The sequence below is a fragment of the Sander lucioperca genome, chromosome 8 (assembly GCF_008315115.2).
Source record: "Sander lucioperca isolate FBNREF2018 chromosome 8, SLUC_FBN_1.2, whole genome shotgun sequence".
NCBI lineage: Eukaryota > Metazoa > Chordata > Actinopteri > Perciformes > Percidae > Sander > Sander lucioperca.
This window is the reverse complement of record NC_050180.1, coordinates 3,409,136-3,421,836: the sequence shown is the minus strand read 5'-3', so window position 1 is coordinate 3,421,836 and position 12,701 is coordinate 3,409,136. Positions and strand designations below refer to the sequence as shown.

The window sequence follows — 12,701 nt, the reverse complement described above, 5'->3', positions numbered from 1 at the left end:
GAACCATTCATTTGACCCCTGCTCACTATCTTGCCATCACAGCTCGTACCCAGTTATGGATGTACAGCGTTTTCCCTGGGTTCATCAAAGACTTAGGTGCACATATTTGGCAAAGGGGGTTTAAGGGTCCTTCCTCAAGAAAATCTGATGTTTTTCAACGAAAGAAATATGCAATTCGACGTCATTTTAGACCATTATTTTCACCATACCTCAAAAAGCTTAAAGACAAAGCTTGCTAAAGACGTAACATAACTATGTAGCAAGCTGATATCGAAAACAAAAAGATTACACTTAAACACTAATTAAACACTAGTCTTAAATTACTTTTCACTAATCATATCTTAAGTATTATTATTGGAAATGTTGTATTTCTATAGTATTGTTTTTAAATTAATATTTTTCATTTTTATTTTTTTATTATATCAGAGATTCCACCCGCGTACCACTAGAGGCAGCTCGTGTACCATCAGTGGTACTGCTACCACAGTTTGAGAACCAGTGTCGTAAATCATCCAGAACCAAAAACTGCTCATGAAATGTCCTTTAAAACAGAAGCCAAATTGGAATACATATTTAATTTTTTTCCGCTGTCAAAGTCAGTCTAGGAATGATTAGACCTCACCTTCCCTTTCCAAACCAGTTGCTGATGCAGGTCACCACACTGGGCCAGCCAGTGGTTTGGACCAAGCCGTTGGCCACCTGAAATCACAACAGGACAATGGGCACAGTATTCATTTTACAGTGGGATATTAGAAACACAGCTACACATATCATTAGTGTGTGTGTGTGTGTGTGTGTGTGTGTGTGTCTCTTTGTGTGTGAACATCCATCTGTGTACCCTCTGTGTTTGGAGTGGCAGAATGGCTTATTCATTAATCTTCTCATGTAGCGATGCATACCAGATCCACCTTGTGCAAGATGTTTGATCCTACCAGCTTCAGCAATGACACAAAAGCTAGCTAAGTCCAATTTGATTTTCTGTCTACATGCTCCCTTTTATCAAATCCTCCAGTGTCACACAAACATACCTTTGCCTCAGACCTGATGACCCAGAAAGCCCGGCTGCTGTTTTATACTGTCTCAGTGATTTCAACTGTTTAATGACTTTCTTCAACTCAATAACTCAAAATCAGAAATCATACTGTTTAGTCCCCCAAACCCCATCAGTCTCATTTGAGAGTGGCCTTGGTCCCCTTGTCTGCCAATGTGAAGCCCACTGCCAGACATTTGGGAGTAGTATTTGATTCAGATCTAAGATCTGAACCACAGTTCAAAAAAGTTGTCCAGTCTGGCTTTCTTCAAGTTAGAACCATCTCCAGAATAAAGCCCATGCTTCATCACTCTGACCTAGAAAAAGCCATTCACACATGTATCTTCTCTGGACTTGATTACTGTAACTCCCTCCGTTCTGGCATCAACCAAAAGTCACTCTCTCGCCTCCAACTAGTTCAGAATGGGGCAGCTCGGCTTCTCACCGGTTTTAACCGACGACATCACATCGCCCCAATCCTGGCGTCTCTCCATTGGCTCCCTGTTCGATTTAGAATTCATTTAAGTTTTTGCTGATTTCTTTGAAAGCACGTCTGGGTCTGGCTCCAAGCTACTTAGCAGAGTCGTTGACCCCATATGAGCCAGTTGGCAGCCTCACATCCTGTGGCGGGGCCTGTCTGGCCGTTTCAAAGTCGAGGCTTAAATCTAAAGGTGGCCGAGTCTTTGCCGTCAGGGCTCCACCTGCCTGAGGAGAAACGCTTGCAGAATCACTGACTTTGTTTAAAATCACTTCTCATAATCCATTTTCATAGACCTGCTTTAATGTGATGTTGTCTTTTTATTGCTTTCGCTCTTTTATTTGTATTTATTTATAATTTTGTGTTGTTATGTTGTCTTCCGAGTATCCTGCTTTTGTCTGTAAAAGCACTTGAAAGGTGCTATAGAAAGTTGTTATTATTAATTATTATTATTATTATTCACTGTGTCTCAAGCAGAGAGCTGAAGAGAATATCCCTTTTAGCAAGTGTATCTGTGCATGTCTGTGTGATATGTTTACCGTGTAGGCGCCTGCAGGCTCTATTTCCATGACAGTATTTTGACTAGTGCAAGCATCGCAAGTTGGCCCATTCACTGTCAGGGTGTTTCATGGTTTACTAATGCATTATGATGTGTCTCACCTGGACAAATATATAGAAACCCAGGTTGTGGATGTTGTAGACATAACCCAGTCCAAACAGGCAGGTGAACAGGCCACTGGTCAGCATGCCGACAGTCAGGTACAGGCGAATGGGCAGGCGCTCCCCGATGATGCCGCTGCATGGACACACAAAGGGGACATCTTAACAACTTACTCTGATCAATGAGGCTGTTAAATGGCTCCCTACATGCAAGAGTTATCATAACCTTCACCGAGGAGGTTTTCAGTTTCCGTTCTTTGTTTGTCTGTTAGGTAGCAGGATACGTCAAAAACCCATAGCGAGATTTCAGAGAAGAATGGCATAACTCTGCCAAATTCAATACATTGTTAAATGAATATAATAAAAAACAGAAGATTGTGCAGTCTTGGTGGAGGAATGCACTTTGTGAGTGCTTTCTGGTTTGTTACATTAACAGACTCAATGTTATGGTAGGTATACCTAAAAGAAAGATTTGTGTCATTTAACATGCAATATTAAGATTTAAATAATAGTTAAGGTGAGGTGAGAGGCAAGACAAAGAAGTGCAGTTGGGATGAATATGTGCAGATTTTCCAGAACACGAAGACAGAAAACAAAAATGAAGTCACAGTCTTCTTTTGTCAAACTGTGTCAGCCACAGTTAAAGGTTCAGAAGGGCGGCTTATTAACCCTTGTGTTGTCTTCCCGTCATTTAAATTAAGACTTTAGTTTTTTTTTTTCGTTTTCGACACTGCACAGCCTCTCAGCAACCAAGTCCAAAACAATAAATAATCAAATCAAACTATTTGTTTGATTGTTTGAATTACTAATAATCAGTCAAACTGTTGATTAGGTTTTAATGTGGGATACAGTTGATATCAAAGGCCACATTTACACATGTTATTAACATGTAATCTGTATCTGAATAATGACAACCTATCCATCACTTCTATATGGGATCAAATAAGGGTCATTCATATTTTGAGCTTGTAAAAAGGTTGTGTAGCTGTAGAATTATTTCTTGCATGTGTAAAAAGGTTTTGTAGCTGTAGAATTATTTCTTGCATGTGTAAAAAGGTTTTGTAGCTGTAGAATTATTTCACGCATGTGTAATTAAAATATGTGGAGGAATATTCTCAACAGTGAGGTTTCACAAAGCTACAAAACCTTTTTACACATGCACAAAACAATTCCAGAGCTACGCAACTTTTGCACAAGCTCTAAATATTAATGACCCTTATTTGATCCCATACTTCTACTGCTACAGCTACTTCTTGTAGATTTTGCTGGGCTTGCTTAAGCTAGCAGAAAGAGGTGGGGTATTTTTCTTCAGATTGTGGTCAGCTGTATGGATTCCATGATGTGCACATGGCTGAGATCGGATCACAATGGGAGCCTGACTAGCTCCAGTGTGGTCTGGCTTTTTCTGGTCTGTATGGGCCCTTTTTCCTTATTTAAATAACGCATCCAGATACAGATTGCATTTTAGTTTTATATAAGATTCACTGATTTTCACCACCACCACCAACATTGATATAGTGAATAGTTTTTTTTTTGTATGTAGTTTATTGTAATTATGCCCTATGTTTAGTTCCATATACTTTGGTAAATGTACTCTTCACCTTATCCTATTCACCACTGCTATGAATGAAGGTGCTCTCCTCTTCTTGCTATCTTACCTGAGGTACATTCCCACTGCATAGGCACAGAGGAAGGAGTAGTCCATGGCTCCCAGCAGCTGCTTGTAGTTCCTTTTATCTGAGAATATATAGACGAGTTGTATAGTTCAGTACATATGATTGAGTTCATCCTCAGCTGTTTATTGGTCTTTATGCATCTAGATTCTTCCCTGAGCAAAGCTGCAGAAAACAAGCCGTAAAAGCAGCATTGCACTGACACATGCTCTGCACGTCATATTTTTACTATTATTATTATTATTATTATTATGTATTCAATTGTGTATTTCATATTAGAAACTCATTTTCAAATTATTAGCAAACGTGTGAGTGCTATAGAGACAGTATTCCAATAGCAGAACAACAGTATCATGTTGATTCAAAAATACTAAGATGACGTCAATGCATCCAGAACTCTGTCACCCTTTGAACCCCCCCCCCGCCCCCCACACACACACACACACCAAAAAAAAACAACCTAAAATGTCAGGAGTCAAGCAGATACAGACCAAAAGGCTTCCAGCTACAGTCCATGTCGGTGTGGAGAGACGTCAGGGAGGGCGGCTGCCCGCTGCCGCTGGAGGCAATAGTGGCTAGCTCATTGACAGATGAGCAGTTCTTATGAAGCTCGCTCTGTCAATCAAAAACAAGAAGGGCACCATTCAGTTGGCTAGAAAACACCATGTGTAACAGACACACAGAGGGAGGTGAAAAATGTGTGCCTGAGATGTAAAGATTCTGCCCGACCCTATGTTCTTTATCCATACAGGTTTGACTTCTTATGTGAAGTCAAAAGACTGGGGGCTGTTCTATCAAATAATAATATCATGATATATCATGTCACTAACTATGTCTGGGAGAGAGAGAGAGAGAGAGAGAGAGAGAGAGAGAGAGAGAGAGAGAGAGAGAGAGAGAGATTTCTATACTGTTTTCTACAGTGTCTGTTTGTTCTGTGGAGAGGACTGCTTTGGACCAATGAACAGCTAACTTTTGAAAAAAAAATGCTTGGTCTATACCATGTTATATTGTACGGATGTAGAATAGTATGTTCAGAAGAATTCATTTTACATGTCCCAGACCACCAAGCCTCAGCCCATATTCCAAAGGAAACTTTTCTGAATGACTCCAATTCTTGTTTTATAAGTAATTTCAAACTTATTTGTTTGTATCCTGAGATAAAGTAAGGGAAGCATTTAATTCACCTTCCATGTTATATTTATTTGTTTCTACATTTTAATCCAGCCTACACCCTAAAATCCACCAATTGTAGGATCAAATGTAACACAAAGAATTGTTGCGTAGCACTGTCTTCCAGCCTTTTCCCATTTTTTAGCATTAGACAGTTTTTTGCTTGTGGTGTTATGTTGCAAGGTTTCGACTATCTATCTTTTCCACAAGTATACGCTGGTATGGCACTGGGCTGCTGTGAAACAAAGGGCTAATTGCCAGTGCGAAGTTTTAGCCTTAAAATAAGATTATTATTATTATAATGGAAATTCAAAATCAATTGATTTTAGTCTTCAGTTTTAGACCGGCCTCTGTAACTGTCAGGGAAACTGGCTCAGGGTGTGTTACTGTACGTGTGGATGCAGATGCACACAAGCTCATGAATGGGATATATATAGAGTATACTATACCAATGAGCATGTGTTACCTTGACGATGCTAATGGGTTTCCTTGAGAGGTGGAAGCTGGTGTAGAGCAGGAAGGTGAGGATGAACGTGAGAGCTCTGTACCTGCAGAGAGGAAACACAAGAGGGCAGCACTGAGCGCTGAGGGACCACAAAACACATCCTTTGAATAAAACCAGCATGTTCAATTTCAGTTTGAGGTGAGGGATGCCAGGACATAGCTCACACCCAGTGTTTGGGGGGGAGGGGGGGGGGGGGTTTATCTTCAGGTTAGGGTTGAAAAAGTGTTGGGGTACACTAGTAGCTCCACTGCCACTGGCAACAGCAATGAAAACTATTGTAGGCGTTATGGGTCCAAAGCGTGGCCCTATATGAACAGATTATTCTGGGACAGCATAGCAAGTGAATACAGTGTGTGTTCCTTTTTAGCAAACGTTCGCTGTAGTTGCAATGGTTTATCAAAAGCATCATATGTCTACGTCTAGGGATTCCAGGATAAACGGTGGTGTCCTTTCTCTCACCAAAATAGTTCTATTTCAGTCTTTGGACCACAATAAGATCAGCTGAGTCCATTCAGCTTGACAGATATCACACATAGCTAATGAACAATTCCAGATACATAACATTGTGCAACGTGCATCTCAGATCCCATTTTTTACTCACTATTACCTCTCCTTTGTCCTTACTACACATTATACAGTACAAGCATTCCTTCTGGCTTTATACTTGACATGATCAGGTGAGTCCATATTCTAAACACATTCAACACAGTACTAAAACTTAGAAACAAACATAAACTGGAGATAAAGTCAACTCAGCCTTTGCGTTTTCTTGGCCAAAGTTAGGTCAGAAAAACATTAAACCATAGAAGCCTGAACTGAAGCAACTTGAACTGTATTATTTACAAAGAAAGAAATAGGACTCGATCGATTCCCATGCTGAACCATAAATATAAAACCGTAGAAAAAAAATTGTGTTTCTATGTCAAATGTCACCTACGGGCAGCAACTATATTATCAGCTGTTCGGCACCTAATTGGTTTACCAGAAGGACCAAAGAGACCAGGGAGGCTGGCATCACTTTCCACATGTCAGTATACATGAGACATTTTTCTTTTCTTCACCTATAGGTCGACTACGAATACAAAAAGGTCAGAACTACTTAACTGTACCATTAGCTACCAACGGACCAGCTGAGTTTGAGAGACAGCAAGTGTGATTTTTGACACCGGCAGTCGACTGGCTGCTCAGTGGCAAGCGTGTATCAGATGTCAGGCAGGTGTCAGGACAGTGAAAAGCGAGCGGCCTTCGTTCAGTAGCCGTCGAGAAGCACCACAGTGGCAATCTGTCGGCAGCTGAGAGACGCCGCCTCGATTCGCAGCTGAATTACAAAGGAGTCGAGCTGTCCACATTAAGCGGTGAAGACAGTGAGTCAATACAGGTTAGGAGGTCTGCTGCACTGTTGCTGTAGCCGGCAGCCACAGTAGCACCACCGCAGACACCATAAAAGAAAACTGACCGAGCCATCTGTATTCCTGACATTTGTCAATGTTACACCCTACTACTTCTACAGTTTCATACAAACAGGATGTCCTGTAACTTGAGTGCGTACTTTTCACTTCATACTGTTTGCTTTGTCTCTCAGTCATGTTATCTCACTCATCGTTGTGCTGTGTTTTTTGAATTTAGTTTTAGAGTGTTTAGATGTTATCTGTGCTGATATGTAAAGCATGAGTGAAATAAATTTGGGTTTGTTTGCCATCCTGATGGCGTGAGTGGTGAGTGTGCGTGCGTGCATGCATATGTTTAGTGGTAATGACGAGCATCGCAGTAATCATCAGCTGGCTGGAGAGCAAACAGCTGAGTCTAAGCCAGAAATCTGCCTCTCATCTGTCCTATTGTACAGGCTTTAGGCTGCTTGTCAGGCTCTGCAGCAGCCACTTGAGACGGAGCAAGGAGCAGTCTGAGATGACCGCAACTAGACACGTTCTTATGCAACAGCTGGACGACACGCTGTGAGCGAGTTCCATTGTGTGCCCTGAGTAAAGCAGGCTGACAAAAAAACAACAGCTAGATAGCTGGCAAGACACCGCTCTGACCCAGCTGTCACCGACAGCCTCCCTGGAGCACACACCACACTGTGTGTTAAAGCTGTGCATGACTCACTGAAAATATATACTGTATATCTGACTAACAATTAGGATTGGGCATTGAGAACTGCTTCCAACTTGGAACGATTTCAATAGAAATCGTTTTTTTTTTTTAAATGAAAGTTTGTCATTATAGACCTTTATGTTAGGACCACAGAATGTACTTGTTTCTGATTGGCTGGTTAGGGTTAGCTATTAAAACAGGGTTAGGGTTAGGAGGGGTGCCTGGGTAGCAGCGGCCGCGGGTTCGATTCCGCTCTGCGGCCCTCTGCTGTATGTCATTCCCCCTTTCTCTCCCGCTGTCCTGTGTAATAAAAATGCCCAAAACATAATCCTAAGGAAAATGATGTGACAGGAGACTTAAAGCAAAGAACCCCTCAACAGAGTATGCATGATAATTGGGGCTAAACAATGAACTGTTTTTAGTTCAAAATCGCAATTTGAATGAGTGCAATTTTCAAATGCAAGAGCCACAATAACCACCGTCACCACTAAGTTCATTAAGGTGTAGATAATGAATAATAGCTTGAGTTGACTAAAGATGGAGCGAGCTCCTCTCTGTTCTGTTGTTCAAAAAGATACGTCGTTTTCTGACAATCTCTCTATTTGTCACGTGAAATCGTATAAAAACACAATTTCAGTGAAATGTAATTTGTCAGTGCATGCAATGATAAATATATATGGGTATGATGGGGGAAGCCTCTGAGGGTAGAAGCTCCTCTTTGAGCCTCTCAGGGCTGGCCTCGTGCATCTGGTAGCTTCTTCCCCCTCCCCCACTTCTTCTTTCTCTTTGTTGTCATGGTATAACTATGAAAATTTAAAACAAAATAGACCAACGTGGCTGCATCTCCACCTACCTACACCTTGTATAGTATTATTGATAATTTCTATCCCTCCATTCACAGGGACAATGATCACTGAGTGGTATCAGCCGTGAGCTGTCAGCAGGAACTACAGCTACAGCAGGACTTACAAAAACTAAGTTTTGAAATTCTGAAATTGCAGGTCCTGGCTCACTAAACGTTGAGTAGCTAGCACTGATTAAAGATTAAACCTTACCGTACCAATCCCATGCTCATAATGACATCATTGATGAAATACTGCTGCCTTGTTACATTGTATTGTGTAATGTATTTGTTAATTGTTGCTGTTGTGATTTGCTGTTGTTGTTATCCTGTTATGTTGGATGCTGCTATATGACCCTTTCTTGGCTCGGTCTGACTTGCCAAAGAGGTTCTAATCTCACTGCGACTTCCTAGTTAAATAAAGGTTAGGCTACATATAAATTGACTGTGGGACAGTATAGCTTACGGATAAAAAAGACCACAACGATCCAGTCACTTCATCTGCCAAGTGATCCAAAGATGAATCTGTCCAAAAATGGAAACAACATACGTCCATATACCAATTTTTCTATTTGCATATGTTGCTATGAGGTCATAGAGACAGTGGAGCTGTTTCCTGCACTTTCATCTCTAAGGCAATAAAACCGTGTTAGTAAGCAGCACAAACACAGGACTACCATTCTGCACCTCCTCCCCTGCCTGGCAATAAGATGCAAATGCGCGCGCACACACACACACAAACACACACACACTTTCTCCACTTTGCAGCAGACGTGTTGCTCTGTCTCCACCTCTCTCTGAGGACAGAGCTGTATTCTCTAGGCAGCCAGGTGTGCCTGTGTCGACCAGTCTCTATGGCCAGGCTGTGCTCACTGTAAGATAGATGTAAGATAGTTTGCCACTGTGTACTGTCTGTTTAGAGCTTAGCAGTTTGTTTGTTTGTTTTTTTGTGGTAGATGTCCAATTCTGTAATGTGTTTTTCTTTTTTCTTTAGCTATGATTTGGTTGGGCCAGATTGTGTGAGGGCTGTCCTGAGGCCTTGTGCTGTTAGAGGAGGTAAGCCCCGGGATCAGCTGGCTGAGGGGACTCTTCTCCATGTTCTCCTCTTGGCAATGGAGGGCTTTGTAATGGTAGGAGTCGGGCTCACTTGCTTTTAGGTGTTTGTAGAATTTGATTACTCTTTTTTTCTATTCTAAACAAAAGGGGAAATTGGCCTAGTTCAGCTCGACATCCTTTGTTGGGGGTGTTCCTGTGGACTTTAAGAATACTCTTTGCAAATCTCAGTTTGTAGTGTTTCGATAAGGTGTTTGTCCCATTTTTCAAAGTCTTGATTTACAAGAGGACCCCACACTTCACTACCAGACAGTGTAAAAGGTTGGATTACAGACTGGAATATTTTAAGATAGATTCTTAAAAGGTATAGCTATATGTTTGAAGACTTTTATAGCAAAAAGGCCCTTCTTCCCTCATCACTGAGATTAATTGCCGGATTGAAATTCCGTGTTTTTAGTCCCAAATATGTGTAAATGAGTGTGTGTTCTCTCATAATCTCTCTTATTCACTCTCTCTCTCTCTCTCTCTCTCTCTCTCTCTGAGAGTGTGGTCTAGACCTGCTCTATATGAAAAGTGTGAAAAGATAACTTCTGTTATGATTTGGCACTATAAATGAAATTGACTTTGAATGAATGACTGAGACAGCTAAGCATTTAAATTCATATCTGTGCTCTCACGGCACACGGGTGGTGTCCAACATGGTTTACACATTCAAATAGACAGACTGTTAAAGACCCCATCAGTTTCACATTGCTGGCAAATTGGCAGTCAGAAATGAAAACCTGTACAAAATGACAGTTAGCTGAAATTCAGAGGAAAGGCTAATATTTGAAGAGATCAAAGTGGCTTAAACAGTCAGATTCAGACTCACCATTGGTCCCTGTCGAAGGACACCAGCAGGCGGATCCCAGGAGGAACGGTGGCCATGTTACGATGCAAATATTGACAATCACAGAGACAGGCAGCTGATGTGGACTCACGCTGAGGACCCTGATGGGGTGCGTGCAGACACAGTGGTGGTGCCTTGGCTCATCTCCATCTCCATCTCCATCTCCATCTCAGAGGAAGCTGCTGAAAGATACACGGCTGACACAGTGAGCACTGAAGCTGGTTGGAAAAAAAACATCAGGAGTCTGAGAAGATTACAAGAGAGGGAGAGGGTTAGTGGAGGAGGAAAGAAGAAAAATGATATGAGAGGAGAAAGGGTACAGCTGAAGAGATAAAGAAAGAGACAGGAAAATGGAGAAGTCCATCAGTGAGGACATGAAAAGGTCACAATTACCATAAGGTGGCAGTTTCCCAGCTGGTGTAATAGACTCATTTGTCATTTTGTGTTTACTACTCACCTTAATCCACATACAGCCTGTTACCATCAGAGCAGGCTCACGTGTCAGTTTGAGGAACTTGTCTGAGGAGGTTTTGCAGTAGCTACACTACAGTAATACTATATCACAGCTCTGGAATACCACATGCTTTGCAGAGGGAAACATGATGGGCCAGGAACTGCATTAGCTGGCCTGCATAAACACGTCTCTGTCTGCTACAGTAGAAGCCAGGGAGCGTAGTGGCCACGTTACAGCCAGGAAATGTAGCTATAGCATTTCAGTCCCGAGAGCTTTTATAACCACTGCTACCATGCAGTTGTAAATATCATGTGTCATAGCTTCCTGGTTTAACCATTAAAGCTTTATCTTATAAAGCTCCATGGCTTTAACGTTACAGCTTACCAAAGCCGGTGGTTCCTGCTGCATCTTGGTCAAAGTTTCTAGCTCCCATGCAATGAAGTCCAAACGAAAGCCAATACAACCCAGCCAAGAAACAGACCTCACAGTGAACTTAGACTTTAAATCCTTATTTTTGTCCAACACGACTTCAGTGTTTGCTGAGGATGAGGATGAGAACCTCAGACTTGGGACCATATCCGACCCGAAGCTACTGTAATTATATATTTTCTCTCTTCCTCATGTAACGTTAGCGTCAAGTTACTGTTGACCAGTTATCAATAATGTATCGACAAATTCGATAAGGGTAAGCCGGCCTATCAACAAAGAAACCCTTGAACGTCGCTACATCACATTCCCCACATGTTACGGTGTAAACAATAAGGAGGTTAGGGTAAATCACAGGCTAACGCCAAGCTTCCTTCTCATTGTAACGACAGCTAGCTAGACCACATCGCGGGCTGGATCAAACGTTTAACCGACCCGTCGGTCGGTCTCGACTCGTACCCAGGCAAAATTCGCCCCAAACACTCCCTGCTGATGAGCTTACCTCGTACGGGAACGTCGACGGTTTTGTGTTTGGTTTTTTTGCTTCAGTTGAGCGACATATCATCCACTTCCTTGTTGTGTGAAAGCCACTGTCACCTCAAAGCCTCTCTCACACACACATACACACACACACACACACAGCTGGCTGCTCGCAGCGCACGCTCTCCCCTCCGCTGCTCTGACGTCACCCCATGCTCCTGCTGCCGTTCGGAGCTGAACTTGCTGCTTCGATCATCTAGAGGCCCAATTTGGGGCCCGCGGGCCAAGTTTGGCCCGTGCTCTCTTTGTTTTGGCCCGCCATGGATTTGACATATTCATGCTTATTCTCCTCTTATTTTAAAAGTAATGACTACGAAACGTACATTTTGTGCAGTTAAAAAGTACGTAATCTGAGTTTAACGGCAATGTAATGCACAGTGCTGGTAAACTTCCCATTTAAATTACATATGTACGTTTTATATGGAGAATGGCAAGAATTACGGTATTCTTCAACATCGACATTTATTTTTGGCCCGTGGCCTTCCATCCAGATACATTTTGGCCCTTCATATGAAAGAATTTGGGCACCTCTGATCTAGACTTCTGAATTAAACGCCTTGTCCTATTAACCTGGCTGTTCCCCTGGGGATTGTGTTGTAAATGTTGTAACGTGCACCTATTTGTATGTACCATATGTATTGTATTTGATATTGTCTATAATAAAGTTAAAAAATGATGGTTGTTTAATGTTTGACCAGACCTCACTGTGGTCCACAGTCAAATACCCCTACTAATTACTGCATGGACAGCAATGGAAATCAACAGACCTCCCGTCATTCATAGTATTCACATTCATTTTGGCTTCCCCCTAGTCTACTCTAGCACCACATAAGACAGCATTTCCTCCTGTTTAACATAGAAGCTGAACTACCTTGTTCATTCTCTTCCTCT

The 12,701-nt window shown here is 41.9% G+C and overlaps 1 protein-coding gene across 7 annotated transcripts in view; it reads right to left on the bottom strand.

Annotated features, from left to right (window-relative positions):
• slc37a1 (solute carrier family 37 member 1) overlaps positions 1-11,912 on the bottom strand; it is a 33,075-nt gene extending 21,163 nt beyond the window's left edge. For 4 of the 7 annotated variants that reach the window (XM_036003816.1, XM_036003820.1, XM_031289645.2 and 1 more), the window contains exons 1-7: positions 11,773-11,912; positions 10,373-10,572; positions 5,478-5,559; positions 4,333-4,456; positions 3,827-3,905; positions 2,169-2,304; positions 623-699 (exon numbers count right to left, since the gene is read on the bottom strand). In XM_036003816.1, coding sequence (XP_035859709.1) covers positions 623-699; positions 2,169-2,304; positions 3,827-3,905; positions 4,333-4,456; positions 5,478-5,559; positions 10,373-10,428 — 554 coding nt within the window. In that variant the 5' untranslated portion in view covers positions 10,429-10,572; positions 11,773-11,912. Of the gene's footprint in view, positions 1-622; positions 700-2,168; positions 2,305-3,826; positions 3,906-4,332; positions 4,457-5,477; positions 5,560-10,372; positions 10,573-11,228; positions 11,742-11,772 lie in introns of those variants that run through there. The other 3 variants (XM_036003817.1, XM_036003818.1, XM_036003819.1) reach the window with 3 other exon arrangements.
• Positions 11,913-12,701: the final 789 nt, after the last annotated feature.